Here is a 16,848-nt window from a genome sequence, read left to right on the forward strand (position 1 = left end):
TGAGTGTGTGTGTGGGTTTAATATAACATCTTTGTTCTCTGAGGGCTGTGTTATCTACGATGTGGGGGAAAGGGGATAACTTTACCTTCTCTTGAAAGATGACTGACTTCTCTCTCTCTCTCTCACTCTCCCTCTATCTTTCCTCTCTCTCTCTCTCTCTTTCTACCCCTCTCTCTCTCTCTCTCTCTCTCTCTCTCTCTCTCTCTCTCTCTCTCTCTCCTCTCTCTCTCTTCTCTCTCTCTCGCTCTCTCTCTCTCGCTCTGTATCTTAGGCTGTCAGGTCAAGGGGAAGATGAGGCCTTCTAGCCCTCTCCTGATCCTGCTGTACGTCACCCTGTCCCGCAGCATGAAGACAGTCTCCAAGAGAGGCTCAGGTATGTACACTTCCTCTTCCTCTCTCTACTTCCGGTTTCTTGAGGCTCCTCCCACCTGAGTTGGGAGATTGAGCTAGACGTCTGTTTTAATGGCAAAATGTTAGTAGTTCCAGGAATTCTCGTCACATAGTTGAGGTGTGTTTGTGTGTGTTTGTGTGTGCATGTGCCCGTGTGTGTGTGAGTCTCCACTAACCTTAATGAAAGAAATAGAGCTGAGGTAATTGCATAGGGCATTCCCCTTCCCAATGTAAATCCTATGTCAATCTCATCCACTATATGTCTGATGAGGTTTTTAAATGTGAAATTGACATTTTTATCTGTCTTTGTGGGTGGACGGAGCATGATTACCTGCCTGCATATCTGCATTTTAAACATGACTGACATACTAAATGACACTTCTCAGAGCTAGCTAGCATTCCCTCCCATGCAACGAGAGAGACTGGCAAACACCAAGTAATCTTATCGCTCTGTCTCAGGGTCGCCATGGGCTAATGCGAAACTCATTTTGGCTCTAAACAGCACCAAATTGAGCATCAATTGTGAACAAATGCAAAGGTCGAAGAAGAAAATGGATGGGAGAAAAGATTGATTAGAGAAACTTTGTTCATGACAGGAATTGATAGAGCTGAGAGTAATCAGTTTCAGTGAGCTAACTAGCTGCTGCAGACGGTCAATGACTGAGGCCCAAAAACAGGCACAGGGTCTTTAACATGCTGACCACACCGCCCGTGTTGCGTGCACGAGTGTTGCAAAATAAAGGTACACATACATGTTATTCAATAATTTCATCCAAACTGCTTGCGCGCGTCAACGAGCGTCAGCGTAGCCAGGCGCTAAAATAGAACTTAGTTCTATTTTTGACACTTGACGCGCTGCAAGTCCCGCCTCTCCCATCTCCTCATTGGTTTTTAGGAGCATATACCCATGTGGGTGATTGAAAGATGAATTGAGGTCCACACTTCAGTCCAGTTGGTGGTGGTAATGCACAGAAAAAGAAGAAGACAACCCACAACCCTGGCAATGAAAACGCCGTGCTCTACCAACATCCCTACCGGCCATTCCCTCCCCTACCCTGGACGACGCTGGGTCAATTGTGCGCCGCCCCATGGGTCTCCCGGTCACGGCCGGCTACGACAGAGCCTGGATTCGAACCAGGATCTCTAGACCACTGCGCCACTCGGGAGTACCGAGATGGTTCAGAGTTCATTTTGATATTTCAACCTGCATGTCCTGATCGCGTCTGGTGTGGATGGACAAAATCAACATGCGCACGATGGCGCACGCGGACACACGCACGTGCGCGGTGTAGTCAGCATGTAAGACATACTCAGGGCTGAGGAAATTCATGGGTGCATCTCAATAGTCCAAAGTGACTCGATAGCCCTAAAGTGAACTGGACAGGTGAATCGGTGTGGGATCGAGCACAGAGACTAGTCGGTTCATTACCAGGTAAAGTACTGAATTGACCCGCTATGGTCTAACTGCAGTATGTGTGTGTGTGTGTGTGTATGTGAGCGAGAGAGTGTGTGCGCTCGTATGTGTGTACATTGGGGAGAACAAGTATTTGATACACTGCCGATTTTGCAGGTTTTCCTACTTACAAAGCATGTAGAGGTCTGTAATTTTTATCATAGGTACACTTCAACTGTGAGAGACTGAATCTAAAACAAAAATCCAGAAAATCACATTGTAGGATTTTTAAGTAATTTGCATTTTATTGCATGACATAAGTATTTGATACATCAGAAAAGCAGAACTTAATATTTGGTACAGAAATCTTTGTTTGCAATTACAGAGATCATACGTTTCTGTAGGTCTTGACCAGGTTTGCACACACTGCAGCAGGGATGGTTCTTACGGAGCCACTCCTTAGTTGCCCTGGCTGTGTGTTTCGGGTCGGTGTCATGCTGGAAGACCCAGCCACAACCCATCTTCAATGCTCTTACTGAGGGAAGGAGGTTGTTGGCCAAGATCTGCGATACATGGCCCCATCCATCCTCCCCTCAATACGGTGCAGTCGTCCTGTCCCCTTTGCAGAAAAGCATCCCCCAAAGAATGATGTTTCCACCTCCATGCTTCACGGTTGGGATGGTGTTCTTGGGGTTGTACTCATCCTTCTTCTTCCTCCATACATCATGCAGTGGAGTTTAGACCAAAAAGCTCTATTTTTGTCTCATCAGACCACATGACCTTCTCCCATTCCTCCTCTGGGTCATCCAGATGGTCATTGGCAAACTTCAGACGGGCCTGGAAATGCGCTGGCTTGAGCAGGGGGACCTTGCGTGCGCTGCAGGATTTTAATCCATGACGGGCGTAGTGTTACTAATGGTTTTCTTTGAGACTGTGGTCCCAGCTCTCTTCAGGTCATTGACCAGGTCCTGCCGTGTAGTTCTGGGCTGATCCCTCACCTTCCTCATGATCATTGATGCCCCACAAGGTGAGATCTTGCATGGAGCCCCAGACCGAGGGTGATTGACCGTTATCTTGAACTTCTTCAATTTTCTAATAATTGCGCCAACAGTTGTTGCCTTCTCACCAAGCTGCTTGCCTATTGTCCTGTAGCCCATCCCAGCCTTGTGCAGGTCTACAATTGTATCCCTGATGTCCTTACACAGCTCTCTGGTCTTGGCCATTGTGGAGAGGTTGGAGTCTGTTTGATTCATTGTGTGGACAGGTGTCTTTTATACAGGTAACGAGTTCAAACAGGTGCAGTTAATACAGGTAATGAGTGGAGAACAGGAGGGCTTCTTAAAGAAAAACTAACAGGTCTATGAGAGCTGGAATTCTTACTGGTTGGTAGGTGATCAAATACTTATGTCATGCAATAAAATGCAAATTAATTACTTAAAAATCATACAATGTGATTTTCTGGATTTTTGTTTTAGATTCCGTCTCTCACAGTTGAAGTGTACCTATGATAAAAATTACAGACCTCTACATGCATTGTATCAAATACTTGTTCTCCCCCACTGTACGTGCTTACGCCTGTGTGTGTGTGTGTATGCTCGTGCGCATATGTGCAATATATGTGTGTGTTTGCCTGTGTTGAGCTCTTCTGTATACAGTCCCTCTCCCAGGGCCTCTGTATCCATGTTGTTTACCTTTCATTAGAGCAGAGGGAATGGGTGTGTTAGAGGGAAAGCACTGGTCCTACCCCCCATCTCCATGTCATTTACCCCTGGCTCCAGCCCTGGGCTTACTTGTGTTTGTGAAGGGCGGACATGGTGGAGGACATGTCTCAGGCTTTAAAGGATGACCTTTATAAAGGTTTTCCAGACGGAGGAACACAGACAGACACAAAGGGTAGAGGGGCACTGCACCTTAGCCATGAATTATGTGTTTCAGCTGGAGAGGGACAACATGCTGACTTGTTAGAGGTTAACCAGATATAGTGTAGGTTATAGACACACTTCTCCTATAAATCATCTCTTCCTACCAGAGAGGAGGTGACGACAGTCTTGCACTGATCCCCTAACCTCTCAACCCCTCCAACCGTGTGTGTGTGTTTTCCTACTTTAGGGTTAGCGGTTAGGGAAAATAGGATTTTGAATGGGTATATATTTTTACTCCCCAAAAAGTCCTGACAGTTCACGGGAAACAAGCTGTGTATATGTGTGTGTGTGTGTGTGTGTGTGTGTGTGTGTGTGTGTGTGTGTGTGTGTGAGACGTCAGCTGTTTCTTTAGCCATTATCATGATTATTACTACTCATATAGTATCTATGGGCAGACAAGATGAAGACAAGATGTCTTCATAAGCACTCAGTTGTCACTGGTTAGGTTGAGTTAGGTTAGGGTTCTGATGGTGGTATGTCACTCTTATGACAGTGTTATGTAAGCTGTATGACTGTCTGGCTTGTCTGTTATGTAGCCTGGCTGGCGTGTTTATCTATGTGGAGTTTTATCTGGTTTTTTTCTGGTTTTCCTTAGTGGGCAGCTCAAGGAGTTGTGTATAATGTGTGAGTGGTTAGTTTGACTGAATGTGGTTTTCTGTCTTTTGTTGAGTTATTTATGTTTTCCCTTAATTGGTTAAATTGTTTCTGCATAGTAAATTGGCCTAGTGTTGATTTTTCACTGTAACATTTGTAGTGTTGATTCAGGTGTTAAAGTATGTAAAAAGAATCCCAGTGTTTTCATGTGAAGTGTTCCAAAAACATGTTTTATCTATAAAGGATAACTTTTGTAATGTTTTCACTATTTTTATATTTTTATGAAATTCACTAAGGAGGATGGTCCTCCCCTTCCTCCTCTGAGGAGCCTCCACTGGTTTACATTTTGCATCCCTATGTTGTCACATTTATTTCACATAAATGTGGTTTTTCTGTAAGGAAACAGGTACAGACAGACAGACAGACAAACGCACACACACACACAGACACTTAAACGTCTTTATTCCATAAGTGTAAAGGTCATTGTCTCTTGTCGGTTTTCTCTCCTTAATTCAGATTCCATTCAAAGTAACTGACAGGTAGGGTTGGAGAACAACAGAGATGGAGGGGATTGAGAGAATGAGAATTTCTATTGTGTTTCTTTTGTTTGGAACACAGTTTTTTTCCATTACTCTATCTATGCAGCATTTGGATCTAATGGGAATTCTCTATTGTTCAGAATGTAGGATGTGGGAATCGTTTGGTATTCTGTAGCCTTGATCGGCAGGGAAAGCTAATTAGGCCTCTGGAGAGAGAGTGGATAAAGCTGCTATTCAATTGATTTTCCCATCCCACTGTCCGGATAGCATTCCCAGAGTTTGCAGCGCTCCGAAATCCCATAATTATTCGATGTAGAGTCCGGCTGTGCTTGTGTTATTTCAGCTAATGACTTTCCCCATGGCTGTTATACTGTGTGTGTGTGTGTGTGTGTGTGTGTGTGTGTGTGTGTGTGTGTGTTCATTCTCACCCTGTGCTTGACACTGGCAATGGTTTTAATGGCCAGCCAGACACTGCAAAATTGAATAGTAATTGGAGGAAATAGTTGTTTGCGCTTGGTTTCTGTGGAGAGTGTGTGTGTGTGTTTCCATCAGCGTCAGTGTGTGTTTAGACTCAGTCTGACCAGTCCATACAGTGGGGAAAATAAGTATTTAGTCAGCCACCAATTGTGCAAGTTCCCCCACTTAAAAAGATGAGAGAGGCCTGTAATTTTCATCATAGGTACACGTCCACTATGACAGACAAAATGAGAAAAAATAATTCAGAAAATCACATTGTAGGATTTTTTATGAATTTATTTGCAAATTATGGTGGAAAATAAGTATTTGGTCAATAACAAAAGTTTCTCAATACTTTGTTATATACCCTTTGTTGGCAATGACACAGGTCAAACGTTTTCTGTAAGTCTTCACAAGGTTTTCACACACTGTTGCTGGTATTTTGGCCCATTCCTCCATGCAGATCTCCTCTAGAGCAGTGATGTTTTGGGGCTGTCGCTGGGCAACACGGACTTTCAACTCCCTCCAAAGATTTTCTATGGGGTTGAGATCTGGAGACTGGCTAGGCCACTCCAGGACCTTGAAATGCTTCTTACGAAGCCACTCCTTCGTTGCCCGGGCGGTGTGTTTGGGATCATTGTCATGCTGAAAGACCCAGCCACGTTTCATCTTCAATGCCCTTGCTGATGGAAGGAGGTTTTCACTCAAAATCTCACGATACATGGTCCCATTCATTCTTTCCTTTACACGGATCAGTCGTCCTGGTCCATTTGCAGAAAAACAGCCCCAAAGCATGATGTTTCCACCCCAATGCTTCACAGTAGGTATGGTGTTCTTTGGATGCAACTCAGCATTCTTTGTCCTCCCAAACACGACGAGTTGAGTTTTTACCAAAAAAGTTCTATTTTGGTTTCATATGACATTCTCCCAATCCTCTTCTGGATCATCCAAATGCACACTAGCAAACTTCAGACGGGCCTGGACATGTACTGGCTTAAGCAGGGGGACACGTCTGGCACTGCAGGATTTTAGTCCCTGGCGGCGTAGTGTGTTACTAATGGTAGGCTTTGTTACTTTGGTCCCAGCTCTCTGCAGGTTATTCACTAGGTCCCCCTGTGTGGTTCGGGATTTTTGCTCACCGTTCTTGTGATCATTTTGACCCTACGGGGTGAGATCTTGCGTGGAGCCCCAGATCGTGGGAGATTATCAGTGGTCTTGTATGTCTTCCATTTCCTAATAATTGCTCCCACAGTTGATTTCTTCAAACCAAGCTGCTTACCTATTGCAGATTCAGTCTTCCCAGCCTGGTGCAGGTCTACAATTTTGTTTCTGGTGTCCTTTGACAGCTCTTTGGTCTTGGCCATAGTGGAGTTTGGAGTGTGACTGTTTGAGGTTGTGGACAGGTGTCTTTTATACTGATAACAAGTTCAAACAGGTGCCATTAATACAGGTAACGAGTGGAGGACAGAGGAGCCTCTTAAAGAAGAAGTTACAGGTCTGTGAGAGCCAGAAATCTTGCTTGTTTGTCGGTGACCAAATACTTATTTTCCACCATAATTTGCAAATAAATTCATAAAAAATCCTACAATGTGATTTTCTGGATTTTTTTTCCTTAATTTGTCTGTCATAGTTGACGTGTACCTATGATGAAAATTACAGGCCTCTCTCATCTTTTTAAGTGGGAGAACTTGCACAATTGGTGGCTGACTAAATACTTTTTTTCCCCACTGTATGTCTTCCAGTGCTGTGTGATTGTGCGGTGGACAGACCAAGACCAGGTTGACAGTGTGTTAGATTTGTGTGTTGACAGTGTCCAGGTCGGGCGGCGCACAATTGGTCCAGCGTCGTCCAAGGTAGGGGAGGGTTTGGCCGGCAGGGATGTGGGTTCGTTTCCCACGGGGGGCCAGTATGAAAAAACAAACAAAAAAACAAAACATGTATGCATTCACTAACTGTAAGTCACTCTGGATAAGAGCGTCTGCTAAATGACTAAAATGTAAAAATGTAAAATGTAAATTTGCTCCCCCAGCCTGTCAGTTAGACACCCTGTAGACCAGACCTCTCCAACACAGACAAACTTCAGGGACCCAGGAGTATTCCCTCGCCTAAAGACATGCCCTGGCAGGAAAAACTCCGGGCCCTAAGAGGGGAAACAGAGAGAGAGAGAGAGAGAGAGAGAGATCTAAACATATGTTTTCCATGCCAATAACGCCCTTTGTATTGGATTGAGAGAGAGAGACGGTAAACAGAGGCATGGAGAGACGAGACAGACAGAGAAAGTGGATTTAGAGAGGCAGAGATGGTCTATTGATGAACTCCCTAAAGTCGTCTGAAAGCCAAACAATACACATCACTAAACACATCCTGCTCAGCGGGCCCGCTCCTGGAGTAATGGCTTCTAAACACAGTCTGTGGGGAGGGTAGAGAACATTACCCTGCCGTGGAATACAACACTCTTAGATAGCTCCTGTGGACATGCCTGGGCTCAAGGTGTAGGGACCCTGGAAGGTTTGTGTGATCAAAGATCAACAGATTATAATAGATTACACTTTCGATATAGTAGCGTTTCTCCAAGGGCTCAAAGTTCATTGTCAGGGCAGGGACGTCACTTCACTCACAACCAATCTAATATTTATTTATTTCATTTATTTTATTGAAGAGTCAGTGTCACACCTACTGTGTGCTGTTGTTCCTTCACATGTGGAATGTATCAAATAAACAAGTTAGATGCAATGAAAGCTTGTCGCCTGTGTGTGTGTGTGTGTCTTACAGTGCTGTTGGTATTGAGTATTATTTGCTGCCATTCATTTCTATCTCAGGAAGAGAGTATAATGGTGTATTGACAGGCTAGTGGTCTGTATTGACATGTGTACACACTGATGAATGGCAATAGACAGTATAACATGGAACCATTGATCTGCCTGCTTGGCATTTCTAGAATGATGATATCCTGCATCTCTGTTGGTGTTCTCTGTCTTCTCTCTCTCTCGTGTTCTCTTTGGTTGAGATCTGGTGGCTGATACAGCATGGTATATGGATTACATCGTTTCCATGCTCATCAAACCATTCAGTGACCACTCGTGCCCTGTGGATGGGGACATTGTCATCCTATGGGGGCATAGCCATGGTAGCCAAAATGATGGCCTTCTCAGCATTTTTATACATGACCGTAAGCATGATGGGATGTTATTTGCTTAATTAACTCAGGAACCACACCTACTGTATGTGGAAGCACCTGCTTTCAATATGCTTTATGTCCCTCATTTACTCAATTGGTTTGATTATTTTGTCAGTTACCTGTACGTATGTGCTAGTGATGGATTTATTGATAATGATTACAGAACAAGATAACTCTGATTAACCACGACCCAACTGTATGACACACAAACAGACAGACGGACGGACGGACGCTGTCCACCCCTAGTCAATATCTCCCTCTCTAAATTGTGAGGAATTGCCTGGTCTGCAAGAACACTGTGCAGGGAGATTGATCACTACTAGCATACTATTGGAGATTAAATGGCCTCCTGCCTAGTGTTGCTCTCTCCTACCCTCCTCCTGCTGCTGGAGTATGTGGATATAGGAACCACCCAGAGCATCCCTGTGCATATGTGGCTCTCGCTTTCTCTCGATCTATTTTTCTCTCTCACCCTCACTCTCTATCGCTCTCCCGCCCTCTCTTTATCTCTATTATAGCTAGCTTTCTATCACTCCCTCTCTTTTTCTCTCTCTCATCCTCTCCGTCTTTCTTTCTCTATATATACAGTGAGGGAAAAAAGTATTTGATCCCTTGCTGATTCTGTATGTTTGCCCACTGACAAAGAAATGATCAGTCTATAATTTTAATGGTAGGTTTATTTGAACAGTGAGAGACAGAATAACAACAAAATAATCCAGAAAAACGCATGTCAAAAATGTTATAAATTGATTTGCATTTTAATGAGGGAAATAAGTATTTGACCCCCTCTCAATTAGAAAGATGTCTGTCTCCCAGGTGTCTTTTATACAGGTAACGAGCTGAGATTAGGAGCACACTCTTAAAGGGAGTGCTCCTAATCTCAGCTTGTTACCTGTATAAAAGACACCTGTCCATAGAAGCAATCAATCAGTCAGATTCCAAACTCCACCATGGCCAAGACCAAAGAGCTCTCCAAGGATGTCAGAGACAAGATTGTAGACCTACACAAGGCTGGAATGGGCTACAAGACCATCGCCAAGCAGCTTGGTGAGAAGGTGACAACAGTTGGTGCGATTATTCGCAAATGGAAAAAACACAAAAGAACTGTCAATCTCCCTCGGCCTGGGGCTCCATGCAAGATCTCACCTCGTGGAGTTGCAATGATCATGAGAATGGTGAGGAATCAGCCCAGAACTACACGGGAGGATCTTGTCAATGATCTCAAGGCAGCTGGGACCATAGTCACCAAGAAAACAATTGGTAACACACTACACCGTGAAGGACTGAAATCCTGCAGCGCCCGCAAGGTCCCCCTGCTCAAGAAAGCACATATACAGGCCTGTCTGAAGTTTGCCAATGAACATCTGAATGATTCAGAGGAGAACTGGGTGAAAGTGTTGTGGTCAGATGAGACCAAAATCGAGGTCTTTGGCATCAACTCAACTCGCTGTGTTTGGAGGAGGAGGAATGCTGCCTATGACCCCAAGAACACCATCCCCACCGTCAAACATGGAGGTGGAAACATTATGCTTTGGGGGTGTTTTTCTGCTAAGGGGACAGGACAACAAAGGGACGATGGACGGGGACATGTACCGTCAAATCTTGGGTGAGAACCTCCTTCCCTCAGCCAGGGCATTGAAAATGTGTCGTGGATGGGTATTCCAGCATGACAATGACCCAAAACACACGGCCAAGGCAACAAAGGAGTGGCTCAAGAAGAAGCACATTAAGGTCCTGGAGTGGCCTAGCCAGTCTCCAGACCTTAATCCCATAGAAAATCTGTGGAGAGAGCTGAAGGTTCGAGTTGCCAAACGTCAGCCTCAAAACCTTAATGATTTGGAGAATATCTGCAAAGAGGAGTGGGACAAAATCCCTCCTGAGATGTGTACAAACCTGGTGGCCAACTACAAGAAACGTCTGACCTCTGTGATTGCCAACAAGGGTTTTGCCACCAAGTACTAAGTCATGTTTTGCAGAGGGGTCAAATACTTATTTCCCTCATTAAAATGCAAATCAATTTATAACATTTTTGACATGCGTTTTTCTGGATTTTTGTTGTTGTTATTCTGTCTCTCACTGTTCAAATAAACCTACCATTAAAATTATAGACTGACCATGTCTTTGTCAGTGGGCAAACATATAAAATCAGCAGGGGATCAAATACTTTTTCCCCTCACTGTATACACTACCAGTCAAAAGTTTGGACACACCTGCTCATTCAAGGGTTTTTCTTTATTTTTACATTGTAGAATAATAGTGAAGACATCAAAACTATGAAATAACACATATGGAATCATGTAGTAACCAAAAAAGTTATGCATGCGTTTACACAATTACTTGTTACTTGTGTGGACACGTGTTTATGGGGCAACTATAATGCTCTGTGTGTGTGGGTGCGTTGGCGCGTGTGTGCAAATGTATCACATTACAGACTAATAATTCTGGTAATTAAATGTAACTGAATAGCATGAATTGTGTTTGGATAGGAGAACAGACATCAACACCATTTAGTCTAAGCCTTGGTGGTGTTCTACTAAGCAACATATGGAATTGTTTTAAGATGGTCATACTACGGATCATTTAGCTATTTTAATTAGAATTTTAGGACCCATGTAGGTATGTATTTTAATTTTAATTTTGATGAAACATTGAATTGGGCCTTTCTGCTATTAGCCCATTGAAACGCATTGAATAACACATTTATTGATGGAAAAACAGATGGTCAAAAAATCTATCAAAAGGTTTTGAAGTGTTTTGAAGTGTCTGTCCTATATCTGAGAGATATAAGAAGCAAAATAAATTAATATATTTTTTTACCATGGAATGACCCGTATACCTTTGACCTGGAAATGCCCTATTCACTTCCATTCATTTTTTGGCCCGGTACCAGGCTACCTTCAGATGAGTCCTGTAACCCCTGCGGGGGTCGTATAGCAATTTTCGGTTCACTCCTGGTCTGGTAAACCGCTGTAGCTCTGCCACCTTCCACCGCAAATGCAGAAGGCTGACATCGGCGGATGCGGTGGATTGAGGCTCAGCCCATGCAAAAAAAACAGATACTGTATCTCTAGCTTAAACTGACGGATTTTGATGGAGATTTGTTTTATAATGCTAATTAGATTTCCGTGTCGGTGGGCAGGCAACGACTCTAGCTGTCTCTGATGTGATGCTACACTGCAACATATGCTATGAGTTGTCATTTGATTGGGTCATCCTTTGTCCTTTCCACTGAAGTGCTTTTTGATTGGTCACTCTCTTTCTTTGGTGTGCTGTTAGATTGATATGTTACCAGAATGTTACCAGAATGGCCAGAGTTGTGCTGTGCACCTGGTGCGACGCAAAGGTGTGGTGTGTGTGTTGTCATTTTCTGTATGTGTGTGTGTGTGTGTGTGTGTGTGCGATGGTGACAGCGCTCTGCATACCCACTGTGAGCCTTTGACAGTAATGCTGTCTGTTGTTAATTACTCCATCTGCTTTAGGAATGCCCTGAGGGAAGACCCAGAGGCAGCAGAACTACAAAGACCAGCAGCCGAGAAAGCTCCCCGAGGGCATTTAAACTACAATTAATGATCCGCACACAGCCGAGGCGCTGTCAAACGTCTTAATTCTCACAGACAGGCACACCCACCCACCTGTACTGTAGAAACACACACACACACACAAAATGAGTGCACTCCATGCTGAGAATGAGGGGGAAATCCTGGCACCCACTCAGACTAAGGCCAGGACGATACCTAACTAGCTTTCACAGTCTCACGTCAGAATTAGACGTTCATCCATGTTTCTCAAACGCCACATTTTGGTTAAGTGGTTAAGGTTAAGTTTAGGCATTAACTCAGAATGTTTAAGGTTAGGGTTAAGTTTAGGCATTAACTCCGAATGGTTCAGGTAAGGGTTAAGGTTTGGGATAGGCTTAAAACAGAAATCAAAAAAATATTTTGTCACTGAATGCGAACATGCAGCCTTTGGCACCAGAAGCAGATGCTTACGCTCATCCGCTAACCCCATCCACAACACCCTAGCAACCAAAACCTACTTGAAGGTAACAGCACTCACTGTTGCCCCTAGTGGTCGGTTTCCACGTCATCTCCCGACGTCCTCAGACATGGATGGATGTCGAATACTGACTTGTATCACGTTTGGTCTGGCTGCGAAACCGAGTCTTGGCAAGGAAACGAAACATGAAGCGGATGAACTTCTTTAGGAAAACAGCCCTAATGTTTGAAACAAACATCATTATGGTGTCATCTAGAGTCACATTTATGTATTTTTCCAAGCTATAGCACACATATTTTACATACAGCAGGTTTTTAAAAGACCAAAGAGTCTGGTCTGCTTCGTGTTTTCATTTACATGTCATTATTAGCCCAATACAGCCCCATCTCCCTGACAACTACCTCCCTTTCTCCACTGCTTGTCACCATAACAACTAATCTACTGCAAATAGTGCTGCCTCCCTCTCTCCATCTCTCCCTCCCTCTCCCTTCCTCCTTCCTTCATTTCCTGTGTTTCTCGTCTCTTAATTTCTCTCTCTCTCTTTTTCTCACCATCTCCTCTTCCTCATCTCCCTCCATCTATCTGTTCTCAATTCACTCATTCTTTGTCATCATCACCATATCATTATCCTTACCCACTGCAGATGTAGGTAGATCTTGTATCCAAATGAACACCCCCCTCCAATACAACCGAAATATAGAATATAGTTGCAAAAACACCTGTATTCCAATATCCATAACAGAATGCTATTCAGTATGCATGGCCAATATGTCACTTCATTCTAAATAGTATGGTTGGATAATGGAATGCAAAGCCGCCCAAAACCATACACTGCAGTCTAACCCAACAATCTCTCTAAGTTTTTATGAAAGTAATTGAGATGTCAAAGACACAATTCAAAGTAGCAGGATAATATCGCACTGAGAATCAGGCTAAGAATCAAAGATCAACTTGCCATGCCTGATTGGCTGTGCGACTGGACTCTGAGGTTGACTCGCTGACCTGTGTGTGTTATTGAAAGGGAGATAGCCTGACAGCTTGATAGGCCTGCTGCACTCGGGCATCTCAGGGATCAACTCTCCATTCTGACGGGCTGTTACAAGCAGGCATCAAGTCAATGGTTCGTTTGACTGAGTGGTTGTGGGATAGACTTTATAGCCTGATTTGCTAATAGTACCGAATTAGTCCAAGGTGAATAGCTTAGGAAGGACATAGCACATACAGGGGAGAGCAGAGGGGTTGAATGGGTCAAGTAAAAGCTGGGGACCTCCTCTCCCATTGCAACTCATCCTCAGGCCATTGCTGTCAATAAGAATGTATTCTAGGTCAACTTACCTGGTAAAATAAAGGTGAAGAAAGGCATGTCTATATGAATATATGCAATCCATCCTGTGCACTTTGATGAGTGACAATCAATCACTTAAATATTACATAAAAAATCAGCATCTCAGATTCACTGATATCACTCATATATGGGATGACAGGATTGAATGCTCACTTATTTTTCCCTCTTTTCTTCTATCCTACCTCCCCTTCTCCCCTCCTCCCATCTCTTCATTACTAGCCTACGAGGGTCACCTTTAAGCACCACTTCTCTCTCTCATCTCCTCTCTTCTCCTCTCCTCTCTGATCTCTTTCACTCTCTCTCTCTCTCGCTCTCTCTCTCTCTCTCTCTCTCTCTCTCTCTCTCTCTCTCATTGAAAGCCCACGAGACCCTCACTGCCCTCTAACATAACCATCTCTCTCTCTCTCCTTTCTGTCTCTCTTTCTCTCTCTTTCTCTCTCTTTCTCTTTTTCTCTCTCTTTATCTCTCTCTCAATTCAATTTCAATTTCAATTTAAGGGCTTTATTGGCATGGGAAACGTATGTTAACATTGCCAAAGCAAGTGAAGTACATAGTAAACATAAGTGAAATAAACAATAAATATTAACAGTAAACATTACACTCAGAACTTCCAAAATAATAAAGACATTTAAAATGTCATATTATGTATATACAGTGTTGTAACAATGTGCAAATAGTTAAAGTACAAATGGGATAATAAATAAACATAAATATGGGTTGTATTTACAATGGTGTTTGTTCTTCACTGGTTGCCATTTTCTTGTGGCAACAGGTCACAAATCTTGCTGCTGTGATGGCACACTGTGGTATTTCACCCAGTAGATAAGGGAGTTTATCAAAATTGGGTTTGTTTTCAAATTCTTTGTGGATCTCTGTCATCTGAGGGAAATATGTGTCTCTAATATAGTCATACATTTGGCAGGAGATTAGGAAGTGCAGCTCAGTTTCCACCTCATTTTGTGGGCAGTGTGCACATAGCCTGTCTTCTCTTGAGAGCCAGGTTTGCCTACGGGGGCCTTTCTCAATAGCAAGGCTATGCTCACTGAGTCTGTACATAGTCAAAGCTTTCCTTAAGATTGGGTCAGTCACAGTAGTCAGGTATTCTGCCACTGTGTACTCTCTGTTTAGGGCCAAATAGCATTCTAGTGCTGTTTTTTTTTGTTAATTCTTTCCAATGTGTCAAGTAATTCTCTTTTTGTTTTCTCATGATTTGGTTGGGTCTAATTGTGTTGTTGTCCTGGGGCTCTGTGGGGTCTGTTTGTGTTTGTGAACAGAGCCCCAGGACCAGCTTACTTAGGGGACTCTTCTCAAAGTTAATCTCTCTGTAGGTGATGGCTTTGTTATGGAAGGTTTGGGAATCGCTTCCTTTTAAGTGGTTATAGAATTTAATGGCTCTTTTCTGGATTTTGATAATTAGCGGGTATCGGCCTAATTCTGCATGCATTATTTTGTGTTTTTCATTGTACACAGGGGATATGTTTGCAGAATTCTGCATGCAGAGTCTCAATTTGGTGTTTGTCCCATTTTGTGAATTATTGGTTGGTGAGCGGACCCAAGACCGCACAACTATAAAGGGCAATGGGTTCTATAACTGATTCAATTATTTTTAGCCAGATCCTAATTGGTATGTCGAATTTTATGTTCCTTTTGATGGCATAGAAGGCCCTTCTTACCTTGTCTCTCAGATCGTTCACAGCTTTGTGGAAGTTACCTGTGGCGCTGATGTTTAGGCCGAGGTATGTATAGTTTTTTGTGTGCTCTAGGGCAACGGTGTCTAGATGGAATTTGTATTTGTGGTCCTTGCAACTGGACCTTTTTTGGAACACCATTATTTTTGTCTTACTGAAATGTACTGTCAGGGCCCAGGTCTGACAGAATATGTGCAGAAGATCTAGGTGCTGCTGGAGGCCCTCCTTGGTTGGTGACAGAAGCACCAGATCATCAGCAAACAGTAGACATTTGACTTCAGATTCTAGTAGGGTGAGGCCGGGTGCTGCAGACTGTTCTAGTGCCCTCGCCAATTCGTTGATATATATGTTGAAGAGGGAGGGGCTTAAACTGCATCCCTGTCTCACCCCACGGCCCTGTGAAAAGAAATGTGTGTTTTTTGCCAATTTTAACTGCACACTTGTTGTTTGTGTACATGGATTTTATAATGTTGTATGTTTTTCCCCCAACACCACTTTCCATCAATTTGGATAGCAGACCCTCATGCCAAATTGAGTCAAAAGCCTACTCACGAAGCCTACCATTGACTATGTACATACCCAGCGTGCAACAGAGCTGCTGGAGTTGTGACCAGTTTTTGTTGGTTATGTTGTCGTAGTTGTGCCTGGGGGGCATATGGGGGAGGGAATGCTGTTACCTACAGGTAGGTGTTTGTCCCCCTGTGTGCTGAGGGTGTCAGGTTCTTGTCCAGTTTTGGCATTTAGGTCGCCACAGACTAGTACATGTCCCTGGGTCTGGAAATGATTGATTTCCCCCTCCAAAATGGAGAAGCTGTCTTCATTAAAGTATGGGGATTCTAGTGGGGGGATATACAGTGGGGAGAACAAGTATTTGATACACTGCCGATTTTGCAGGTTTTCCTACTTACAAAGCATGTAGAGGTCTGTAATTTTTATCATAGGTACACTTCAACTGTGAGAGACGGAATCTAAAACAAAAATCCAGAAAATCACATTGTATGATTTTTAAGTAATTAATTTGCATTTTATTGCATGACATAAGTATTTGATACATCAGAAAAGCAGAACTTAATATTTGGTACAGAAACCTTTGTTTGCAATTACAGAGATCATACGTTTCCTGTAGGTCTTGACCAGGTTTGCACACACTGCAGAAGGGATTTTGGCCCACTCCTCCATACAGACCTTCTCCAGATCCTTCAGGTTTCGGGGCTGTCGCTGGGCAATATGGACTTTCAGCTCCCTCCAAAGATTTTCTATTGGGTTCAGGTCTGGAGACTGGCTAAGCCACTCCAGGACCTTGAGATGCTTCTTACGGAGCCACTCCTTAGTTGCCCTGGCTGTGTG

The 16,848-nt window shown here is 43.5% G+C and overlaps 1 protein-coding gene across 6 annotated transcripts in view; it reads left to right on the plus strand.

The window, feature by feature from the left end:
- The first annotated feature begins 307 nt into the window (after nt 1-307).
- Nucleotides 308-16,848, plus strand: part of LOC121571593 (interleukin-1 receptor accessory protein-like 1) — a 303,397-nt gene continuing 286,856 nt past the window's right edge. For all 6 annotated transcript variants that reach the window (XM_041883137.2, XM_041883141.2, XM_041883140.2 and 3 more), the window contains exon 1: nt 308-373. In XM_041883137.2, coding sequence (XP_041739071.2) covers nt 346-373 — 28 coding nt within the window. In that variant the 5' untranslated portion in view covers nt 308-345. The remainder of the gene's footprint in view (nt 374-16,848) is intronic.

This window comes from Coregonus clupeaformis, chromosome 40 (genome assembly GCF_020615455.1).
Source record: "Coregonus clupeaformis isolate EN_2021a chromosome 40, ASM2061545v1, whole genome shotgun sequence".
Classification (NCBI taxonomy): Eukaryota; Metazoa; Chordata; class Actinopteri; order Salmoniformes; family Salmonidae; genus Coregonus; species Coregonus clupeaformis.